The 22,524-nt window shown below is 54.1% G+C and overlaps 1 protein-coding gene across 3 annotated transcripts; it reads left to right on the top strand.

The window, feature by feature from the left end:
• The first annotated feature begins 148 nt into the window (after nucleotides 1–148).
• SLC27A4 (solute carrier family 27 member 4) lies at nucleotides 149–22,345 on the top strand. 3 transcript variants are annotated; one of them, XR_012654835.1, is made up of 14 exons: nucleotides 149–263; nucleotides 7,389–7,555; nucleotides 8,367–8,761; nucleotides 10,759–10,917; nucleotides 11,493–11,562; nucleotides 11,704–11,795; nucleotides 12,484–12,593; nucleotides 13,272–13,481; nucleotides 13,978–14,104; nucleotides 14,770–14,907; nucleotides 15,554–15,718; nucleotides 16,568–16,714; nucleotides 17,704–18,136; nucleotides 18,177–22,345. XR_012654835.1 is itself a non-coding variant. In XM_032797786.2 (13 exons), the coding sequence occupies exons 1-13, from the start codon at nucleotides 225–227 to the stop codon at nucleotides 17,859–17,861; spliced, it is 1,977 nt and encodes a 658-aa protein (XP_032653677.1). In that variant the 5' UTR covers nucleotides 175–224; the 3' UTR covers nucleotides 17,862–22,345. The 3 variants fall into 3 exon arrangements, 2 of the variants coding, with proteins under 2 accessions (XP_032653677.1, XP_032653678.1); XM_032797786.2 differs by having other exon boundaries at nucleotides 175–263; nucleotides 17,704–22,345; XM_032797787.2 differs by lacking the exon at nucleotides 149–263 and adding an exon at nucleotides 312–352 and having other exon boundaries at nucleotides 17,704–22,345.
• The last annotated feature ends 179 nt before the right edge of the window (nucleotides 22,346–22,524 follow it).

Here is a 22,524-nt window from a genome sequence, read left to right as displayed (position 1 = left end):
CGCCCTCTGCTTTCAGCGGGAGACCACGTGTAGGATGTGGACAAGAAAACTACAACTCCCAATATGCAGCGCGGCTCCCAGCCGGCCCCCGCCCCCCCCCCCAGCTGCTCCCCTCCCGCATTGCTGCAGCGGCAGGTCCCTCTGGGCGGAGCGGGAGGGCGGCGCAGGTGGACGCGGCGGCGGCAGGAAGCAGCCGGGCGCCCGGCTCGGCCCCTTCGGCAGCCATGCGGGAGGCGCAGCCTCTGACAGCCGGGCGCGGGCAGGTGCGGGGCTGACAGTCGCTGGCGGGGGAGACGGGAGCCGCCCGGCGCGGGGTCCGCGGGGGGAGCGGAGAGGCCTGTCGGGCCAAGGGGTAAGGGGGGGGGCTGTGGGTCAGGCGCCCCCATGCAGCGCCCCAGCCTCGTCCCAGTCTGTCCCCTGGGCGGCTCATCCCCAGCCTGGGGCGGGGCAGGAGCCTTCGCTGCGGCTGTGGGGGGAGATGGAAGGAGGTTTGTTGGGTGACCTTTTCCTCCCCTTGTTGGGTGGGTCTCCCCACAGAGATCCCCTGCCCGGCTCCAGGTGGGCGGATGGAGGTTGGGAAACCCACTGCTGCCCTTCGCTGTGTGTGTCTTTCTGTGGGGAGAGGCTGTGGGGGAAGCCACTGTTTGCTGGGGGAGGCATCACCCCCAGAAGCGGGGGTTTAGGCTCCTTGCCGTGGTTGGCTTATGGGTGGTGCTGGGTGGGGATGCTGGAAGGGAATGGGAAATCGCTGTCCCCTCTCTTTGGCTGCAGGGCTGTGGTCCCCCTCTTGCTTTTAGCCCCCAGTGTCAATGGTTGAAAAGAGAGACTGCAGCTTTCTTTCCCTTTCGCTCTGCAAACTTGCCCTTGGATAGAAGATCCACCTGCTGCAATGGACCGTTTAAACCGAGTTAGGTGGCCGTGTGAGGGTTCCTACTGTGACAGCCTGGCAAACTGTGTGTATCCCAGCTGAATAGGAATGTTGTACAGCCCCTTTCTGAAAGAAACCGGCAGGAGGTGCAGGATTTGATGGCAAACCCTGGTCGGAGTCTCCAAACAGTGCAGTGACCAAAAGGGGGACAAAAGCCTGGGTAATGCATTGTATTCTTAGTTCAACCTTTGTGTCACCTAAATTCAAGAGATGCTTTCTTCGTAGCATGAAATGGGGCCTGGAGTATATTGCTGTTGTCAACAGCATTTCCAAAAGTGTGCTGGGCTCTCTGTGTTCCAATTGGAAAGGCAAACTCTTTGCCTGGAAGCACCTTTGGTTAGTTGCCAAAAAAAAAAAGTCTCTTGAGTGTTGTTAGTTGTTGTATCTCTCTGATGCTCATGGGTCACATCCTGTCCCTGTCTGGTAGACCATGAAGGTCTTCCTTGTACACTGCCACAGATTTCCACTCCCTCCCTCTTAAGTTCTTCATATCAGAGAAAAGTGAATCACTGACCCTCTGCATCTTTCTTTAACATAGTGCATCTGCCTGGCAGGCCTGGTTAAGCTCAATCATCTCTGCTAGTGACCCTTGCACTTGGTTGGGGAATGTAAGAGATTTGATTGTTTCTCCTCCTTTGGGATAATGGTATCAATGTAGATAAGAACAGGAGGCTCAGTTGAGAGCTGGTGTAACATATCTGCAAACTGGCCCCTTTAAGTTAGGTTCAGTAGAGAGATGTCCAAATGCACTGGCCACACCAGCATTTGTTGCTGTCTCTGGAGTTGCCCCTGCAGACATCAGCACTGAGTCTTGCCCAAACTTTCTTCAGTTCTTTGAAGCTTGCAGGCGGAGGGTTTTTGTGTTCCTGGGCCTTGCTCAGCCTGCTTTGGAGGATAATGTCTGTTTCAGAGGGAATCGTGGGACCATGGGGGTTTATTGAACCTGGAAAGAACTTTGAGATCCTCAGTTGAAAGAATCCTAGAATATCAGGGTGGGAAGAGACCTCAGGAGGTATCTAGTCCAACCCCCTGCTCAAAGCAGGACCAATTCCCAGCTAAATCATCCCAGCCAGGCCTTTGTCAAGCCAGGCCTTAAAAACCTCTAAAGAAGGAGATTCCACCACCTCCCTAGGTAACCCATTCCAGTGCTTCACCACCCTCCTAGTGAAAGGGTCTCTGCATCTGTGTATTATTTATTTGTGGACCTGCTGCCCCTGTCAGGAGAGTTTAATAGGATCCATGATACCTGCTGTAGGTGTAGGAGAGAGAGCAGAAGGGAACGCTGGAAGAGATGGCATGAGAGAGATGAGCATTGGTGGAACCACGGAGAGCTACGGAAAAGAAGAGAAGTGGTAAAATGCAGTAAAAGAATGAAAGTCAGTGGAGAGGTTAAAGAATGGGGAAGATATGGCTAGAACAGTAGTCTTAGCAGCTGTACTTTAGCTGGTGTGGCGTGGCATAGGAAGTGCTTGCAACTGAAGTTCCCAGAAGATGGGCTGTCCTCTGGGTAGAGAGGAAGGGATGGATTTTTGGAGCTATTGTAAAGAAAGAGGCAGCAGGATTTGGTGAGGGTTTAGGTGCCGGAGGAGGAGGAAAAAGAGGCACCAGAGCCAGCTAGCACTGATGCAAGTTGGAGTGATGGGAAGAGTGCTGGCATGGCTGATGCTGATGGGAGAAGGGCAGAGAAGAAAGGTGTAACAGGAAGTGTGGAGTTGGGTATTGACTCAGCACCCTGTCACTCACATCCTTACCAGTATGCATTGCTTGGGACCTGACTGAAATACAGGCAGTTGGCAGGCCAATTAACTGTCTGAGGGGCTAATTGGGTGGAAGTAACCCCAGCAGCTGGGACTATAGGAACAGACAGGAAGGATGTGCCAAGGAAGAGAGTAGGGAGCCTGAAGGCAGGTGGATGGGGTGGTACTAACACTGTACTCTTCTTCAGAGGCAGGCAGAGGGAAGCTGGCTACTCATCATAAATAGCATGTAAATCACACTTGAGGAGGTGGCTTGCTGATGGGCTATAATCAAGCCTGCTGGTGGTTCAGAACACCTGAAGTGGAGGTGGTGGTCTGTTACTGAGGCTGGAAAAAACTTTCAGGGGACCACTGTGTGACAGAAGGGTTTGGAAGGAAAGATTGGCACAGCCATAGATGAGAACTAAGAGGTAGGCTGGGTGGTGGGCTCTGCTAGGAACCTGGCCACACTCTCACAGACAATTGGATTGTGCCCTCTCTGGCTGGGTGCTGAAATGAAGTCCAGCAGGATACAAGATCCTGCTCAGATTTCCTTTGATGTTGGAGCATTGTTCCTGCGCTAGGCAAGACAGCCCATGGAAGCTGGATCACTCCAGAATAGTGAGGCTTCATTGACACACGCGTACAAAGCTGTTTGCATGACTTCCTTACCCTGGAGGGCAGATTCTCCAGTGAGGTCATATGCTGAATCCACATACCCCCACAGCCGTCATAGGCGTGTCCCCTCCCTAGCCAGCACTGCTTACTTTTGGGGCATTGGTGACTGCCTGGTCATCCCCGCAAAAGGAGGCGGTTGCAGATACCTTGCATAGTGGTAACCATCTCCATCTTTGGGTGGCCCTCACTGGTCCACAATCCCATTGTTTTTCCTTATAGAAATATCAGGACCACCAAGCCTGGCCTGTCCTGCTTTTGCTGGGGGAGCTCTGAGGCTATTACCTGGGAGCTCTCACCCCCTAATGAGGGGGGAATAGATCTCTCATGGAGCACTGCAGCTAAATAAGTATTCGCAAAAGCAAGCTAGCAGGAAAGAGTTGGAATCTGGCTGGCTAACTATCCTCTCCTGGCTGCTTGGCTTCTGGGCTGATATGTCACTGGCTCTCCAGTCTCCACTGGTCTCATCTGCACTAGGAAAACTAGGAGCAGTAAATCGCCATCACAGAACTGCCCCCTGCAGCGAGTGAGTTACGGGCCCTAATTTTCCTTGTCCCTGTACAGCCAGACAAGCCCTGAATTCCTAATGTAAAAATCAAGCGGGCGATAAAGACCTGGTTTGAGCAAAGCCTCCCAGGCTCCCGCTTTATGCCAGGAAGGAGCAGAAATGGGCACAGGCCCAACATCACTGCCTGTCTTCTTGGGAGCAGCTCCTGCACCTTGATGCTTTGTGAGATTTCTGGGATGCCCTGAGGAGGTTCCAGGGAGTGGGACTCAGCTCCTAGCTGAGTGCAGCCTGCAATCCCAGCACTTCTGTATCTGATGATCTGACTCTCCCTTCTGCAGGCATATGGAGTGACTTGGTTAAGTGTGTGTCCAGCTCCCTTGTGAAATTGGGAGTGCTTGGCACGCAGCCAGCTTGGCAGTGGACCACCAAATGCCTCAGAAAACATGTGGAACTGGCTGGAGAGGGACAGACAGACTCGGTGCTTTGAGCAGGGTGCCCATAGCAGCACTGTGATCTGCATTAAATGCTGGTGTTTGTAGGAGGTTTGCGAGTCTGATACCCCTGGAAAAAGGCTAACTATGGCTCAGGAAAAGTTCCCCAATCCTGCAATGAAATCTACATGGTCAGACCCCTGCCTGGAGTTCCTTTGTAGTCAGTAGAGCCCCTTGTGAGTACAGGGCTTTGCCCACAGATGGAGCAGCTTGCAGGAGTGGGGCTTAGATGAGCTGCAGTGAATTAATGCTTTCCCCCCAGATAAGCACAAATGTTCGTACTGCACCAAGCGCAATAGGGCCCGGACCCTGACTGGGGCCTCTCAGAACTTCTGTAATACAAATACCCACCTACCTTATTATCGTAGCCATCTGTGATTACAGACCAGGGAACCAAAGCACAGGGAAGTTCAGTGGAAGAACCAGGAACAGAGCCCCGTTCTGCTTCCCCAGCCCTTCCGCCGACAGAACCGCTGTATCACAGCACAGTGTGCCAAACCAAGAGCAGGTCCCTGCCCAGGTGAAAGGCATGAGAGGAGAGGTCATTCCGGGCCTAGTGCTTCAGGGAATGGGTGTGTGCTTGGGAGCTTTCAGGAGGAGGGAGGTAAGGAGAGAGCTTAATGGATGTTAATATGGAGCAGGCAGGGCTGGAAGTTTGGGAGAGTCTGAGATCTTTGAACTGGGGAAGGGATTGCACACAACATTCCCAGGAAATCTGAGTCCATGATCACGTACAGGTGTTATAGGAGCTCCTAGGGAATCCACTCAGCAACCAGAGCTCCCTGGTGCGTCATCATTTTATTGGCTCCTCAGATGTGCATCAGGGCACACATCCCCTGGGTTAGATTCCTGCATTAGCAGCCTGTCTGCAATGAGCAAGATATTCTCTGTGGCCCTCAGCACTGCTGTAGCTAACCTCAGAGGAGAGGGAGAAGTGTGTGATGCCAAAGAGATGGGTCCTTCAGTCAGCTCAAAACCAGCCACGCTCCCATGTTTGTCTGGGGAGATTGAATCCCAGGGGATGACGGCACAGAGCACCCCATCTCCCCCAGACTTCACCCAGGGACCAGAGAACTGAAAGGTTCCTGGCCAGAGCTTGTAATTGTGAAGGGATCCCCTGCTGCCCTGATCGCTGTGGGACCAAGGAGTTTGCCAGTCCAGAGACGTTAAATCCGCAAGAATGAATAGGAAATTGTGTTAATTTCCTTCCCTTTCATCCTGTGTCAGGAAGGACCAGCCTTATCTGTGGGGCCTTGAGCTGCTGGCATGGGAGATTAGCCTGTGATTGCCTTCCCCGCTTGATGCGCAGCTGCTACGTGGAAGGATCCCTCTATAGGTTGCTGCCTTTCTGCGCCACTGCCAGCAAAAGTGTGAGCCCACAGGGGTGGCCACCCCATCTGGTCTGGCTGCCGCCATGGGGATGGGAAGGTGGAAATGCAGGAGGAGAGTCACAGCTGACCTGCGAGTCTGTGGGGGAGAGTGTCTAGCAGTGTGTGCTTGAGGTTGATCACTGGCATTGCCCTGTGCCCCTTGGGAGGAAGGCATGAAGGCTATGCCTATGCAGCCCCGCCTAGCCCCGGTCACAGCTGTGCTGCCCCCTGGTGATGCACATCTGGGCGACACATCTGATCTGTTCCAGGAGCCCATCTGTGACCACGTTACCTGGGCTCCGCTTTCTAGATCAGCTCTGGCTGCGGCTCAGCTAGGAAGTGTCGTGATCATATGAGAACCTGCAAACCCTTACGGAGCTCCAAAAACTTAGATCCTGTTTTCTGTCCTAGTTCCTGTTACGTGCATGTGTGGGTTGGGGTTTTTTTAAGTCCTGTCAAAGGAGCATGCAAATCTGAAATGCTTAGTAGGCCATGTGGTCTAGCATTTAGAGCCAGAGCGTGGGGTACAGGAGGAGCTAGCCTCATTGAGTCACCAATTTGCCAGGGCACGGCCGGAGAGTCGAATCCACTTCGGTCATGGCAGAATTGGAGTAAAGCGAAAGGAGCAGCCTCAGTATAAATTGGAGGCTGATGATGAGTTTTCCTGGGTCTATAGATTTGAAACTTACTTGTCACTGATGCATTGCTTTCCTGCCACTGGCTGGCAACTGCACAATGGTCCCATGTGTATTACCCCATTTTACAGCTGGGGAAACTGAAGCAAGGAAGTGGCATAACTTGTCCAAGGCCACAGAGAGAGTCTGTGCCGGAACTGGGATAAGGCCTCTGTTTCCCAGTCTTGTGCTCCAGCTACTGGCATATGCCTCTCTGCTATCTCAGTATCTGTCAGATTATGTCCCCATCTTCAGCTCCCCAAGTGTGAAGGGCCATATCTCCGGCAGGTGTAAATCAGCATAGCTCCACTGGCTTGACTGCAGGGTGTGTCTGATGTGAATGGTGTAAATCGATGTAGCACCAATGGGGGTTTGGCCCACTGGGTTTAACATACAGTGCTGTGGAACAGAAATCTTCCTGGCTCGTTCCCTGGTTCTTATCCTGCCATTGTCCCAGTTCCACCCTGTGTCCCACGCTTCCCCCAGGTATTTCATGATGATTCTAGTTCATGTGTTTGGTAGTTTGCTGAGATTATGGTCTCCGCCCCGGGAGACACCTGCTTGTGATCAACCTGCAGTGAGCAGGGTTAGACACCATTGGCTCTTATCAAACCAGCAGACGGAGCACAATCTGCACCACCCTGGTGAGCTGTGCTCCAGGGTTCACGGCGAAGTGCAGGCCCAGCCAGAGGCCACGAGACTCACTGGCAGTGGTTTCAAACGGTGCCTATTGGTAGCATCTGCTGCTCCCAGTCAGTTTACAGGGAAGCCCAATGGGGTGCCACGCAGGGGTTCAATCCTGCTTGCCTACTGCCTTGCATGGCCTGCGTAAGGGGAGCAGGATTTAGCTCATGTTGCCCTCCCCGTTCCCACCTTGACACCTCCCAAGGCAGGGAAATTGCACTTTCTTTGTCACTCCTACTTCAGGTTGGCATCTGCTTTGGGGCTCCCCTGGGAGCATCAGAGTTAAAACCAGTGACTGATCTCCACTGTCTCTCCCCCACAGGCCAAGATGTTGCGGCTGGCTTTCCTCACTGCGCTCTTCGTGCTCTTCAGGCTGGTCCTGAAGCTCTCCTGGGTCCAGGTGATCCCTGCCCTCTTCATATTCTACTTGGGCTCCGGGGGATGGAAATTCCTGCGCATCGTCTTTAAGACAATAAGGAGGGATGTCACGTAAGTGTCCTCGCTGGAAACTGCCCTCTCTGTCCTGTTTGCATTAAGGTAACCCCCAGCGCGGAACCGGGTAATGGGAGCTGGGGCTGCCAAGATGGGGGAAGAATCCTGCTGTGGCTGGGCAATGCAGGGATGAGAGGGGAGAGCTCTGACTGCCAGCTTCTTGCCTACACCTCAGCCCCCTGCTGAGGTTACTCAGGCAGCTCAGTGAGGAATACGGCCCCTGCCAGGCATGGGAGGGAGTTGCTCTTGGGACCTGAGATCTCTCTGAAATCTCTGGCTGAGTCTCTCTGAGATATGATTGCAGCTGAGGTCCCGAGGCTGGCGACTGTCTCTGACCTTGGACTTCCCTTGGTCCCTAAAAATGCTGACTTGGCAGTAAGGTGTCTGCACTCTGGACCTGGTTCTCTGAGCTGGGGCGAAGGAGATGCAAAGAATGTACTGGGATCAAGGACGAGCTGGCTTCTAGCGAGGAGTCGTGGGGGCATGGCTCGGAGGGGACAGGTGCCCTGTGGCCTGTTGCACAATATCTGCTGCCCCGAGGTGGCAGGGCTGTTCCTTTAGCTCATCTGGGGGCTGGAGAGGAGCATTTGTAATCCACTTTGAGGGGAAGAGGCTGGGTTCTATCCCCTTCCCTGCTTCTTGGATGTAATCCGTTTCTGGTTATAAAGGGTCTCTCTGGAAAGCTCCACACACCAATCCCCTGTTCCCCCTGAGCGATGGGAGGGAGACCCACAGTGTAGGCTGAGTCTGGTTGCATGGCCTCCATGTGGATCAGTGCAGAGAATCTTCTGTCCTGTTTGGTTGGCAGCACGGGGCTAGTCCTGATGAGGGTGAAGTGGCAGGTGTGGTGGCACTTGAAGGGGAAAAACACCATCCCCAAGATCTTCCAGGAGACAGTCCGCAAGCACCCAGAGAAGACGGCGCTCATCTTCCAGGGAACGGGCGAGAGCTGGACCTTCCGCCAGCTGGATGAGTACTCTAGCCAGGTGGCCAACTACCTGTATGAGCAGGGCTTCCGCTCCGGTGACGTTGTGGCCTTGTTCATGGAATCCCGCAACCAGTATGTGGGTCTCTGGCTGGGGATGGCCAAGATTGGGGTGGAGGCGGCGCTCGTGAACTCCCACCTGCGCATGGAGGCCCTGCTGCACTGCATCAATATCTCCAACTCCAAGGCCGTGGTGTTCGGGGCTGAGATGATGGAAGGTAAGAGGAGTCAGTCGGTCATGTCCCCAGACGCGTGCTTGGAGGTGGCAAAGTTGTTGGGAAGAGCACAGTGCTGGGAGGCCCCTTCTCCCCTGCTATCTTTGCGGGCTAGTCTGGCTCGGTGGTAAGAGTAGCCATGGCTGTCTCTCCTGGGGTGGGTCTCTGAGCTGCTGTAGGGGGGTGATTCCAGGAGGGCTGCTGGCATGAGACCCCTGGCTCTGTTGCTGGAGGGTGAGCCAGAGCTGGCCCTTGAGGAGCATGCGTGAGAGTTGGGGGTGCATTTTGGCTTAGTGGAGTGTGGATGTCACCGGAGGCCACCCAGTGGGGTAGGTAGGGAGTCAAGAATTGTAATGTGACACTGCTGTGAAATCTGCTGAGCCAGGGTCTGTAATGCCAGGGTATCAACTGGGGGCAGTTTACCACAATGAAAACAAGCACCTTTCTGGCAGCCCCACAGCCAGCTGGGGCTTTGCACCGGACGCCAGCGCCTTTGTGATGACTCCATGGGATCAGGGAAACACCTGCCAAGATCTGAGCCGTGTAAATGCCCAGGAAGGAGAGTCATTGTCTAGAATGAACCAAGGGGCTAGAATATAATAACTAAGGCAGTTGGGAAAACTTAGGCTGAATATCAGTGGCTGAGGGACCACTGTTAGGTTGTGGAGCAGCCTCCAGAAGGAAGCTCCAACGCTGGGGATATTTAAAACAAATCTCAGAAAATATAGTAGTTGGTTCAGGAGATGAGTCACTGTCACTTCAGGCTGCTGTTTCAAATCCAGCCCTGGTTCATCGTGGCCGAGGGCCTCATTCACCTCTGTAATGAAGTTATGCCAGTGTAAAGCAGGCCCTGAGAGCTGTTTGGCCACCTTGTGAAATGAGTTTGCTGGGTCTCAGCCCTGTCCCCAATGGGCAAGTGTCACCTAAACCATCGCCCCACTGATCCTTATTGGTTCCCCCTTAGCAGAGGGATCCAGTACCAAATAGACAATAGAGACTGACTTCTCTTGGCCTGACGGTTGGTCCCTCTGGCATAGGGCTGAGGCCCTGCCTATACTGTGGATAAATAGAGGTCCACTACTTCCACTGAGTTCCTCTTGTGAACACTTCCCTGTCACGTGATGGCTTCACCATCACAGCTCTGGCCTTTGGTCACACAAGTGAGTCAAATCAGGGCACCAGATGAGAGCAAGCTGTCGTTATGGGGTTAGCTGTGGCTGCTGGGTGACCTCCCCCATTGCATGTCGGTGTGGTCTGTCTCTTCCCTGGGGCAGGACTTTACATTTGTTAGGAGTGATTCTCCCCTAGTCGTCTGCAGCCCCCGTACCCAGATCTCTCCAGGTCACGCTGCAGTTCGGCCTCATCTTCTTGTGCCTTTGTCGGGGCGCTGGAACAATTTTAAGGTGGGGGTGCTGAAAGCCATTGCCAGAACTGTCTGAGGGAGGCCAGCATTCCTCTATTATTGCTCCAAGCCAGGGAGTGTTGCCTCACCCCCAGCGTCACTAGGTCCAGCACTCCTGGCCTTTGTCCACCAACGCTTGCAAACCTCATCGGTGTTGAATTCACACCTGAGAGGCACCTGGCTGGGGGCAGAGAAGGGAATGAGAGTTTCTGATTTTCTTTTTTTAATAGAACTAAAATGGTCCTGGGCTGTGGCCAGCAAGGACTGTCCAGGTTTGGAGACTGACAGGTGCCTTCCTATTGTGCTGGCAGCAGTTTCACAGGCTGCCTGAAAGTGCTCTGAAGAGTCCAAATGTCACTGCTCTAGACTGTAGCCTGAAGCAGCCTGAGTGAAGCAAGTTCCTGAGCCAGTTGCCCTCAGGCTGGGGAGAAGGCAGCCCTGGGCTGGGGCAGGCTATGTGTATAATGTCGGCTTGGACAAGTGTATGGGGGAGTTAGCTTTGTAAACCTTCCCACCCCTCTCTCGGTGCTCCTGGATCTCAATGTCTCGTAGATGTCCTTTCTCAGAGCTCCTGTGTCATGCTCTCCTTCCCTCCCAGCCATGCAGGAGGTACAGCCCTCCCTGGGGAAATCTGTTCGTCTCTTCTGCTCTGGAGAGTGGAATCCAGAATCTGCACCCCCAGGCACAGAACACCTGGACCCCTTCCTGGAGATGGCTCCTCGGCACCTGCCAAGCCCCCCAAAGAAAGGTTTCCTAGGTATGTCCCACGTTACGAGGTGTGGAGAGGGAGGGTGGGTTATTGTGCCTCTGGGTCTTTGTGCTGTTCCCGTGAGTCATCCAGCAATGGCAGTGGATAATCTCAGGGCGCGAACAGCTGGGGTGAAACAAATCCAGCCACGTCCATGTAAGTGGCAGAGAGATGGAGTGCGTGCAAGTCCCCAGTCTGCTGATGTGTGACTCTTCTGCGCTACGCTCTGGGAAGCTGTTGCTCAACGCTAGCCTGCTGTTGTGCAAGCCAGGCTGAGCTGAGCTCCCATGCTCTGCCTTCTTTGGATGTCTCCCACTGGAGTATTTCCCAGCCTGAACCTGCTTATCTTAGTGAAGATCCCGGCATGCTCTTGGTGCTATACAAATAGTGAGGCCAGCTTGGGCAAGTGGACTTGATGGCAGCCCAAGGTGGGGTGGCCGTAGCCAATGGGCTGGGAGCGAGTGCATGTTCAGTTACCTGGCTTCATCTAGCACGCTGGCCCTTCTGGTTCCTTGGGAAAGAGGGGTTGTGAGATGCTGCTGTGATGCTGAATCCTCTCTCTGCCTTCCCTACCTGCCCTCCAGATAAACTCTTCTACATCTACACCTCTGGCACGACGGGGATGCCCAAGGCAGCCATCGTGGTCAATTGCAGGTAAGGGGGAGTTGTGCAGGGGCAGTCCATTGCTGGGTGCAAGGGGAATGGGGGTGGGATCTGGACCCTGCTAGCAATGGAGGGCTCTGCTGGGCTGTTGCTCTGGCATGGCTACTGATGCACCCACTTCTCCTGCCCCAGGTACTACCGCATGGCATCCCTGGTGTATTACGGATTCCGCATGAGGCCAGATGATGTGATGTACGACTGCCTCCCTCTCTACCATGCGGCAGGTATCCGAGCCCCTGCTCACGCGTCTCCCTGCCCAAGCCTCTGTCGCCCATTTCCTCACCTGTGATGTCGACAGACTCGTAGTCTGGGGGCTGCTGCAGTGACTGGCGTAACATAACCGCCAGCTGCTGTGTGCTGAGGAGGGGCTATCCCGTCTGTCCCCACTGGATCAGTGTGAAGGACTGGAGTCTTCCCAAGGTCATGGTAGCCACTTTGCAGTACTGGGCGCCCAGGACAAGGCAGTTGGTGGTTAGATCAGGAAGCTGGTAGTACAGACCCCTGGGATCTGTTTCTGGCTCGTCACTGGCTCCCTGGATGATCTTGGGCAAGTCACTTTACCCCATTTTATATGTGGGAAAACTGAGGCAACGATGCACACCTTCCTCTGTAGGGTGCTTAGAGACCTAAGTGAGGGTATTGAGGGGGCCCATTAGCACCACTAGTGACAGTGACTTTGGGAAATGGGCACCTCCCACTAAGAACCTACCTGAGTCCCTCCAGCTCCATCAAACAGCCCCCGGGATGGAGATACCTTCTGGTCCCTACTGGATCCTGGGCTGGATTCAAACCAAAAGCCTCGAGGTGAAAGGCTCCATGTCCCTAAGCCAGCCTGTCCCATTTTTGGGATCAGCCACCCTCTCCCAAGAGACGGGAGGTTAATGGTTTCCCCTGTGCTTCCCTCTCGCCCAGGTAACATTGTCGGGATTGGCCAGTGCCTCCTCCAGGGGATGACTGTGGTGATCCGCAAGAAGTTCTCAGCCTCTCACTTCTGGGATGACTGTGTGAAGTACAACTGTACGGTGAGGCAGTGGGGGTGCAGGGGCCTCACGGTGGCAGGGGGGCACAAGGGGAAGAGCTGGCCGAGGAACCCTGAGATTCAGCAACTTGCTGAGAATCCTGGGAGTTGGCAGCGGGGCCCTTGGATGTCTTTAAACCGAGGCTTTGGCTGGCTGTTTCCTGTGGAGATGACTGTCACTGCAGCTGAGTCTGATGAGGGACGATCGCTTTCGCATCAGTCACAGACCAGGCCCCTGCTGTGCTAGGTGCTGTACAAACAGAACAAAAGCTGGTCCCTGCTGCAAGGTGCTTACAAACCAAGTAGTTCCATGACCTTCCCTTGCTCCTGCTCTTTATTGTATCATGCTCCGGAGGAAAGACAGGCTGTTGCCTCCTGCAAGCAAAACAGGGAATGCCAGACTGGTTATTCCAGCTTACGAGGAGGCAGCCTGCTAGGTGGGAGGCACAGAAGTGGCAACAGGACTCTTGGGTTCCATTCTTGGCTCTGCTACTGATTCACTGGGTGACCTTGGGCAAGTCTCTTCCCCGACTGTCCCTCCCCATCTGTATAATGGGGCTGTTAACACCCGCCTGGCTCCTGGGGGCTCGTCAGGGTTGACGCTGCTCAAGTACTCTGCGATCCCTGGGTGGAGGGTGCTGTGGAAGGGCACAGTGTGCCATGTCTCCCTTCCCCTCCGCAGATTGTCCAGTACATTGGGGAGATCTGCCGCTACCTCCTGAACCAGCCATCCCAGGAGGTGGAGCGGCGGCACTGTGTGCGCATGGCCCTTGGGAACGGGCTGCGGATGTCCATCTGGAAGGAATTCATCTCCCGCTTCGGGATCCCCCAAATCGCCGAGTTCTATGGTGCCACCGAGTGCAACTGCAGCCTGGGCAACTTCGACAACAATGTATGGCCCTGTCTGCTGCCTGTGTCCTTCTGCCAGCCACTGGGGTGTCTGCCCACCCACTGCAGCCCGGTCCTCCCTCCCCCCGGCTGGCGAGTGTGACCATGATGTCTCGTGCAGACACATGGCCTCGGTGCCCCTGGTGGGGTGGTTCATGTGCTTAGAGAGCTGGCAGAATAGGCCATGGTGAGGGGCTGGGGTTGGAGCAGACTTGAGAGGGGATGTCAGGAAACACCCCTTCTGATCCTGGGAGAGGACTGAGCTGGGTAAGCATCCCTCTGCGGGACAGGTGTGAGGCCCCTGCGCTGACGTTGGCAGGGAGCCCTGAGTGACCTTGGGAAGGCAGCAGTGTGTGTCTGGTCTCTGGGGTGGGGTAGCTCCCGCATGTCCTGGGGGATCCCTTGGGCTGGCAGCTGGGGTGATAGGCGGGAAGCGAGGGTGAGGGCAGATACACTTCCAGCTGCCATCGGGCTATGTCTCTGCGTTCTCTCGATTTCAGGTTGGTTCCTGTGGCTTCAACAGCAGGATCCTGCCTGGGATTTACCCCGTCACCTTGGTGAGGGTGGACGAAGACACCATGGAGCTGATCCGTGGGCCGGATGGACTCTGCATCCCCTGTAAACCAGGTGAAGGGGGCTGGGGCGATGCAGGGGGCTGCCTCTGTCTATTGGTCCCTCTCTCTCTGTCCTGCGTTGCATGAGCCCTGAACTAGAGACCTGATTTGTGATTAGCTGTGCAGGAGTCTCTGTACTGACAAGCATCCAGGAGCATCCTCTGCTGTCATGGGAAACTGTGCTTCTTTTGGTGGCTCTCTGCACCTCCGGGACTCCAGTTCAGTAGCGACTGGACATAGTTACCAACCCACGGATGTTGGGTGTCAGGTGTGAAGTGAGTGTGATGGTTCTCAGCTCAGTTCCCGTGTTGCTGCTATCACTATCACAGCTGGCACCCATGGCCATCCTGGGGGCAGTTTCAGCAGAGAGCCCAGGAACTGCATGGGCCATGGAGACAAGGCAGAGAGAGGAGCTCAGTCGGAGGTCCCATTGGGTCAAAGTTGAGCTCCATTGGGAGGGCAGCATGGGGGAAGGTTGCTGAGGTAAACTGGACACTGGTGTGCTAGGAGTTGTTTGTACAGTAGAGCCCCCGTGTCCTCCCTAAAGCATCTCCTCCTCCCACACAGACAGGACACGTGCACACCGAGTGGAGCCGGCAATCTCTGTGTATTGTTGTCTCTGATAGAGCAGAATGGCTGGGACTGAGCATATCCCTCTCTCTCTCTCTCTGCCCGCAGGGGAGCCAGGACAGCTGGTAGGACGCATCATCCAGAGTGACCCTCTGCTGCACTTCGACGGCTACCTGAACCAGTCAGCCACCAGCAAGAAGATCGCTCATGACGTGTTCACCAAGGGGGACTTGACGTATCTTACTGGTGAGGGCCTTTATTCCCTAGCTGCAGAGGGTACACTCTGAGAGAAGGGGGTTGACACTGACGGGTTCACTTGGTCTCCAGGGTTGCCTTGCTAGTCCCAGCAAGGCCTTTGGTCAGTCCTCTGCTCGCTGTCTCCATCCATACCTGGCGATCTCGCTCAATCACATTTATTCTTCCAGAGTCTCCCATCTGCCCCCTCTAACCACTTTGCAAACAGGAATTAAGAATCCCAACTGCACTCCCTGACCCAAGAACTGGGGCGGGATAGTTTATCCTTTTGAGACCCTGAGGGGAAGTGATTTGTCCAGGGTCACCCAATGAATCCAGTGGCAGGGTCTTGATATATTGTTAAGCCCAGGTTGTTGCTTTAACTACCTGATCATGCTTCCTTTCACTGCTCCACATGGCCCAAGAGCCAGGACTCCTGGGTTCTAGTCCCAGCTCTGCCCACCACTCCTGGCGGGCATGTCACTTCCCCTCTCTGTGGCCCCAGTCCCCAGCTGTTGAATGGTGCTAACAATCATGAGCTGCCTCAGGCTTGGGGATAGTGAGGCCTGGCTGGAGGGCACTCTAGAAGAGCAGAGTGTTATGGTGACTCCGACTCCTGAGCCCTGTAGGCTCCTCTGACTTCCTCTGACTCCCCCAGGAGACGTGCTGGTGATGGATGAATACGGCTACATGTACTTCCGGGACCGCACTGGGGACACCTTCCGTTGGAAGGGCGAGAATGTCTCCACGACAGAGGTGGAAGGGACACTGAGCCGCATCCTCCACATGACAGACGTCGTCGTCTACGGGGTGGAGGTGCCAGGTAACCAGGGCTGAGGGGAGCAGCCCTCTGCTCTTGCCAGCTTTCCTTTGTCCTAAGTTTGGGGGTGATAGCCCTTCATCCCTTTGGCACTTGGTGCCTGGGCCCTGGTCTCCATCCTGTGAGTCTCATTGTTTATCCTGCTGCATGGGAGAGGGAGGAGGAGAGGTCAGGATTGGGATGCAGAACTTCCCATCTTTAGGCTGTGGGTGCATGAAACATTGTAGGTGAGAGTTTCCAGTCAATCTGGTTTGCCTGGGTGTAAATGACAACACAAGGTGCAGGGCAGAGCCAACCCCATTCTCGCTGACCTGTGGAGTTAACTCAGCCAAAGACAGCTCTAATGGGATGAGGTGGCCACTGGTATTGCTGGTATCTTGGCTTGTAGGGCAACGGCGTCCAGCCAAAGCCATCGCAGCAGTGCTGAGAGAGTGGGGCTTTCCTGGATGTGTGTTCAACCAGGGGCTGATGCTGGAGATGCTGGCAAGGGGGTCAGTGTTGGGGGTTGAGGTGTATGTATGTGGTGCTGAAGGATGGTGATTGTGTTGCTGATGCATTATTTAAGCTGAGCCTTGGGGCTGTGTGTGTGTGTGTTGCCTCTGCCTCTTAAACACATTGCTAACGGCCTGGCATTCCAGAGCCCTCTGGATTATCTGTCTTGTTGTGGGTTTCTGCAGCTGTGTTGTGTCTAGTCTTGGGCATATTGCTGCAGGCCTGGCAAGCTGTGTCCAGGGCCAGCTGGTGCACCGAGCTTGCTGAAGCTGCTCCCCGGCTGGGGGGTGTGTGTATGTGAGTGAATGATTGCACCGGCCCCCTCCTGCTGTGTGCATCACCTTCTGTCCTGTGTTCCAGGTACCGAGGGGAAGGCAGGGATGGCAGCCATTGCTGACCCCAAGAATTCCTGCAACCTGGAGAGCTTTGCCAATGAGCTGAAGAAGGCCCTGCCCTTGTACGCATGGCCCGTCTTCTTGCGAGTGCTGCCAGAAGTCCATAAGACAAGTGAGCCTGCCCCAGCTGGGGACACTTTCCTTTTGAATTGACAAAAAGCCGGGAGTGGTCTCCTAGCTTCCGGAAAGGACCTGTCTGGAATAGGGGAGACTTGAAGTCAGGGGTCTATTCCTGACTGTCACTGATTCAGTGTGACCAGAGGTGGGTCACTTCCCCATCCATACCGCAGCTATCCCCTCTAAAATGGGGGTGCCCTGACTGACGGCAGATGGGCCAGGGCGGCTTAATTCTCAGTGTGTAAAGGGACTGGAAAGTCTCACTTTTTAGCAAGCCCGTTTTTTCTTTTTCACTCCCTCCACTGGGATGGTGCCTGGGTGTTCGACGCCTGCGTACGCTGGTGACCACACACCTTGCAAAGCTGTGGGGAGCCAGGCCCTGGCTCTTGGATGTCCTGGCCCCGCTGGCTGACTGACTGTGTCTTTAAACCTGGCTGTTGGTAGTGGCACTCTAGCACAAGCAGGGAGGATGGGGGGGGTGATGGCTGAGGATACACAGTGAGCTTTCCAAGGGGGCCATGGTTTGCAGCACATGGTGAGAGAAAGGTGCTGCAGAAGAATAGTGCTGGTGGAACACACGCTCGCTCAGTGTGCTGCTCTGCTCTCCTCTAGGGGCAGCTGGGCCTCATAGCAGAGGGTTCTCAGTCAATAGAGACTCACACTTTAAGATGGAGAGACCCTAAATTCAATCCCTGATACAAACTGGCTCACCCAAAGGTGCGGCATAGCCCTAGAATCGGGTTAGCAAGAGTTATGTCTGCTAGTACCGTCTCAGCCATGCTGTGGGCAGGATCCGACGGGGTGGATGGGCTGATTCCCTCCTTGTGGGTGTTCCTAGTGGCAGTAGAGGGTGGCAGGCTTGATTTCCAAAGGGGAGGCACCTGTTGAGAAGGTGGAATGGAGGAATAGGGAAGCTACCATGGTGTCCACAGGCCACCTTCCTTCCCCACCGCTGCCCCTAACCCCTTGCTGCTTCCACCCCAGGCACCTACAAATTCCAGAAGGCAGAGCTGCGCAAGGATGGATTTGACCCCACCGTGGTGAAGGACAGGCTGTACTTCCTGGACTCCAGGCAAGGCTGCTACCTCCCACTGGACATGGAAGCCTTCAGGAGGATCCAGTCGGGACAACAGAAGCTGTAATGGGCGAGGCTCTGCAAGTCACCTCTCAGATCTCTCTGCTGTGTCAGAACGAGGAAGGAAAGGGTTAAAGGCTGACATGAAGGGCAGGCGCGAGCTTTATTTAACAAGTTTTACAGACACAGATGGTTGTGTTTGGTGGACTAGGGCGGGAGGTTATGTACCAAAGTATAGAATCATTATGGCTTTATTTTCTACTTCATACCCGGGTGGCACCCTGGGCTGTGAGCATGGGGTCATAAATTCATCTATGGCCAGGGATGTGGGACTTTTGCCAGGCCAAGATGGCAAAAATCAGGGGCATGGGACCTTTGCCAGGCCAAGATGGCAGAGATGGGGGGCACCCACCTTCCACGGGCCTCCATTTCCCTGCCGTTGTTTATTTCTCTCCTTTGCTGTCCTGCTCACACTGCAGGGTCCAAAAAGGGCTGATGGCAGTAGTGCCTCTCTCAGGCCCCCAAGGACAATGTGGTCCTGGCCCTCCCTCAAAGCGGCTAAGCTGAGGTGAGCTTTGCTGTCCACACTGAACCAACCAGCTGGCTGTGGCCAAAAACATTGCACTCTTTACAGTTCACTGTTGAAGCATTGCACCTTTGAGGGGGTGGGGGAGAGCGTACCAGGGGAAGAAGGGGGAGGATATTGGGTTCAGAGGAGGGAAGGGCAAGTGTGTCTGCCATGCCTCATTCTTTTCGGGGGATGATTTTTCTATTTTTATGATCATACTTTTTTTTTTTTTTGGCCTTAATTTATTGTAATTTTTTTTTTTAATCTGCCCCAGGTTTGTGTGCTGGTGACGGGGGCATCCTGCTGCTAAAATATCCTTCTCTCTTTTTTTTCCTCACACGAGGACGTCCCCCTTCATCTGGGCCTGGTTCTTCTCTTCCAGAGGTTAGGGCACAAGGCCACAGGCTGTCAGTTCCCAGGTCTGCCTCTCCAGGAGCAGGAGGGGACTGGAGCTATGACCTTGTGGAATTGAGCCTCCTTGGGGCTGCTCTCAGCTGGAGTTTATGCCCCGGGTGAGGGGTACAATGCTGCTGATCTGGTGTCGTGGCACCTGCCAACCTGGCTGTGTCTCATGCGTCTCACTGTTGTAAAGACCAGGCCATTAATCACATGGCTTTTATTTTCTTGCTGAGGTGTTGAGCACCTGCAAATCTTGTTGCGGGGGGGGGCAGTGCTTGGCATCTTGGAAAATCCATCTGTTCTCATTCGAAGTGCATCACCCTTAGCCGCATCTGAGTCTGTGAGATCCCATGGGGGGCTGGATAAGAGAGCAGGAAAGATCTATTCAGGGAAAAGCACATGTTGTGTTTACACTGTAGCAGAATGAGTCCTGAGAACAGTGTCTCTGTATGTCCATCTGTCTATCAGCACAGTAGGGTAGGCATCTGCTTTCTTTGGTATGCTTAGAATTATAGAATATCAGGGTTGGAAGGGACCTCAGGAGGTCATCTAGTCCAACCCCGTGCTCAAAGCAGGACCAGTCCCCAACTAAATCATTCGAGCCAGGGCTTGGTCAAGCCTGATCTTAAAAACCTCTAAGGAAGGAGATTCCACCACCTCCCAAGGTAATCCATTCCAGTGCTTCACCCTCCTAGTGAAAGTTTTTCCTAACATATCCAACCTAAACCTCCCCCACTGCAACTTGAGGCCATTGCTCCTTGTTCTGTCATCTGCTATCACTGAGAACAGCCAAGCTCCATCCTCTTTGGAACCTCTTTTCAGGTAGTTGAAAGCAGCTATCAATTTCCCCCCTCATTCTTCTCTTCTACAGACTAAACAATCCCAGTTCCCTCAGCCTGTCCTCATAAGTCATGTGCTCCAGCCCCTTGATCATTTTTGTTGCCCTCCGCTGGACTCTTTCCAATTTTTCCACATCCTCCTCATAATGTGGGGCCCAAAACTGGACACAGGACTCCAGATGAGGCCTCACCAATGTCAAATAGAGAGAAATGATCACATCCCTCTATCTGCTGGCATTGCCTCTACTTATACAGCCTAAAATGCTTTTAGCCTTCCTGACAACAAGGGCACACTGTTGACTCATGTCCAGCTTCTTGCACTCGTGACACCCAGGCTTGAATGAAGGAACCTGAGTCTTGCTCACATACTCCTGTGGCTGGCTCCCCAGTCATCCAGTGCATCCCCTGGCCAAGCTAGAATTTGGGATCCGCTGCTCCAAAACGACAGGTCTCTGTGATGTGAGCTAAAGGAGCTTCTCCATCTGTGGTAGCTGTATTATTAGGGTGTGTGGTTATGGCCTCCAGCCAGCAGGTGGGGGGGGCAGTGGCAATACCCCACTGTACCATGAAGAGAGATGGGTTTGCAGACAGTGCAGGCACCACAAGAAGACCCAGTGGGAGTGACCACGCTGCAGAAGAAGACAGGTGTTTGGTAACATTCTGTGGTAAAACCCTAGGGTCCGTCTTCACTGTACAGCTAACCTGGATGATTAGCACCTAGGTCTGGGCACTCAGGTTAGCAGAGCTTAGGTGTGACATCCCCACAACAAAGCCCTGTCCGCATTAGTGTGTGTGTTTCTGTGTTCCCCTGTGTGTGTCTGGGGACTAGTCCATGGTTCTTTGTGCTGAGATGCTCTAGGGTTTTTTTTTTCCTCAGTCAATTGTGGGAAAATGTCTGTGTGTCCTGCAGGGGGCACTGTGGGAAGGCAGTGGAAGGCGACCAGCACTGGAGTGATTCTTTTGTGACTCTCCTATAGCAAAGTTGGTGGGTTCCAGCTAGGGTGACCAGATGTCCCGATTTTATAGGGACAGTCCTAATTTTTGGGTCTCTTTCTTATATACGTTCCTATTACCCCACCCCCACTCCCACCCCGATTTTTCACATTTGCTGTCTGGTCACCCTAGTTCGGGCTTAAGTTAAAGCAGAGCCTTGGTTCTCACCTCGCTCTCTACCTTCCCCTTCCACCCCCACCCAATCATCTAGCCTGGGCTTAAAACACCTGCAAAAACGGGTTTGAGGTCTTTGTGCATGTATGGTAGGAGGGCTTGGGCTAGAGCCTAAATTAACTGTATGGACACAGTCGTTTGTAACTTTCCTGTTAGTAAGTTCAGGAAAACACCTGGGGGCACCTAAGGCTACCTAACATATGGGGGGAAAAGCCTTTCTTCCTAGTGCAGCCAGGGCCTCTGAGTCAGCCCTCAGCATTTGCAGTCCATTATTTTAAGGAAAACAGTGGCTCACTCCCCAGTTCTGTCCCTGCATAGTGCTCTCCAGGCTGGTGTAGCTGCAGTCCCAGCCAGTGCGGTGTGAGGGCTCTCTGATCTACAAATGGGATCAGCGGCAGAGCGTGGGTGGGTGAGCGATCCCAGGCTGGTGGCTTCATTCTGTTTGACTCCACTCCAAAGCCCCCTCTCTGTGTCCTCTCCTAGTGAGAGAGCTTCTTCCTTTAAAATTGTTCTGTCATTCAGCCCATCACCATGAGATGAAATGGTGCCTGATCAGTGGGGAAAAGGAGGGGGCGGGAGACAGCCACACAATCTGCACCCCTTCCTTATTGCCTGGGCTATCCCCATGTTTATCCCTCTGCCCTGGTGGAGAAGAGCAAAGGACTTTTCTCCCCAAGCCCTAGCACTGCAGTCTAAGCCAAGGGAGCCCCACTGGCTCAGAATATCCTGAGGGGCTGGGCTTCCCTTGGGTGTTACGCTGAGGAGGACCATGTAAGTGGAGGGATAGAAGCTATTACTTCACAGAGTTTTAAAAATGGGTCCCTGGCACCAGGCCCTGTCTGGCTGGGGAGGAGCTGACTGAAGGTGAATGAAATAGCTGGGGGTAAGGGGCTTGGCAGCCACCTCCCTGTGCTCCCTCCACATGTGATGCCCACGCACATCAATGGGACTCTGACTTTAGTATCGCACAGGGCAGGGCTGCAGCGAGGAGACCAACCTTCAGAGCAGCGTGTTGCCTAGTAAACCAGTTCCACATGTGCCCCATTGTTATATGGGGGCAAGCCGTGGGGTTGAACACGCCCTGACAGGAAGGGAACTCATAGGCCACCCTTCAGAGCAGAAGCCTTGCTATGCCCCTCACTGTTGCTTTCAGAGGAGCAGTTCCCCACTTGCACTGCCAAGTGTGTTTCTGTCCTTGCACTGGGCTCCCTTTCTTCTCCACTCTGCAGTCCACCCCTTCCCCTGCCTCACCGCACTGGAATGTTTCTCTGTAAGCGCGTCTGGTCCCTCCCTCTCGCATGTCCCAACGAGTCCGTCCAGCAGCCAAACGTTTTTCCCTGCACTGACTAGATGTTGAAATGATGACACTCAGGAAGGGACTGGGGCAGGGCAGTGTGGGATGGTGCTGGGAGGTGGCAGCCCACGGGGCTATCTCTACCATCAGCCTGGAGGAAGAGGAGTGGGACGGGACCGCTTTCATGTCCTCTGACCGTTGTGACATGACCTTGTCTGTTTCCACGTGTCAAGCCTAAGCTGGGCTTGTAAATCCTGATGTGAAATAAAATCATGGGATCATTATGGCCACTAGTGGATTTCAAATTCTCTTTGCGCTTGGATTTTAGGATGCCATGTTTCATGCTGTGACTGCAGTCCTGGAAACCTGAAATTGAAGCTCAAGTCTATGTTCACAATTGCTAACATTTGCTCTATCCACCTGCAAAAGGAAGAAGAAACTCCTAACTATCCTCTTATTATAT

The sequence above is a fragment of the Chelonoidis abingdonii genome, chromosome 24, assembly GCF_003597395.2.
Source record: "Chelonoidis abingdonii isolate Lonesome George chromosome 24, CheloAbing_2.0, whole genome shotgun sequence".
NCBI lineage: Eukaryota > Metazoa > Chordata > Testudines > Testudinidae > Chelonoidis > Chelonoidis abingdonii.
This window is presented reverse-complemented; position numbering and strand designations above follow the sequence as displayed.

Excerpts from the sequence above, each read along its gene's own strand:
- SLC27A4 (XM_032797786.2), top strand. The coding sequence starts at position 225 with ATGCGGGAGGCGCAGCCTCTGACAGCCGGGCGCGGGCAG. Across the intron at positions 7,556-8,366 it reads ACAATAAGGAGGGATGTCAC|CACGGGGCTAGTCCTGATGA; the intron begins GTAAGTGTCCTC and ends TTTGGTTGGCAG. Across the intron at positions 15,719-16,567 it reads CTACGGGGTGGAGGTGCCAG|GTACCGAGGGGAAGGCAGGG; the intron begins GTAACCAGGGCT and ends CCTGTGTTCCAG.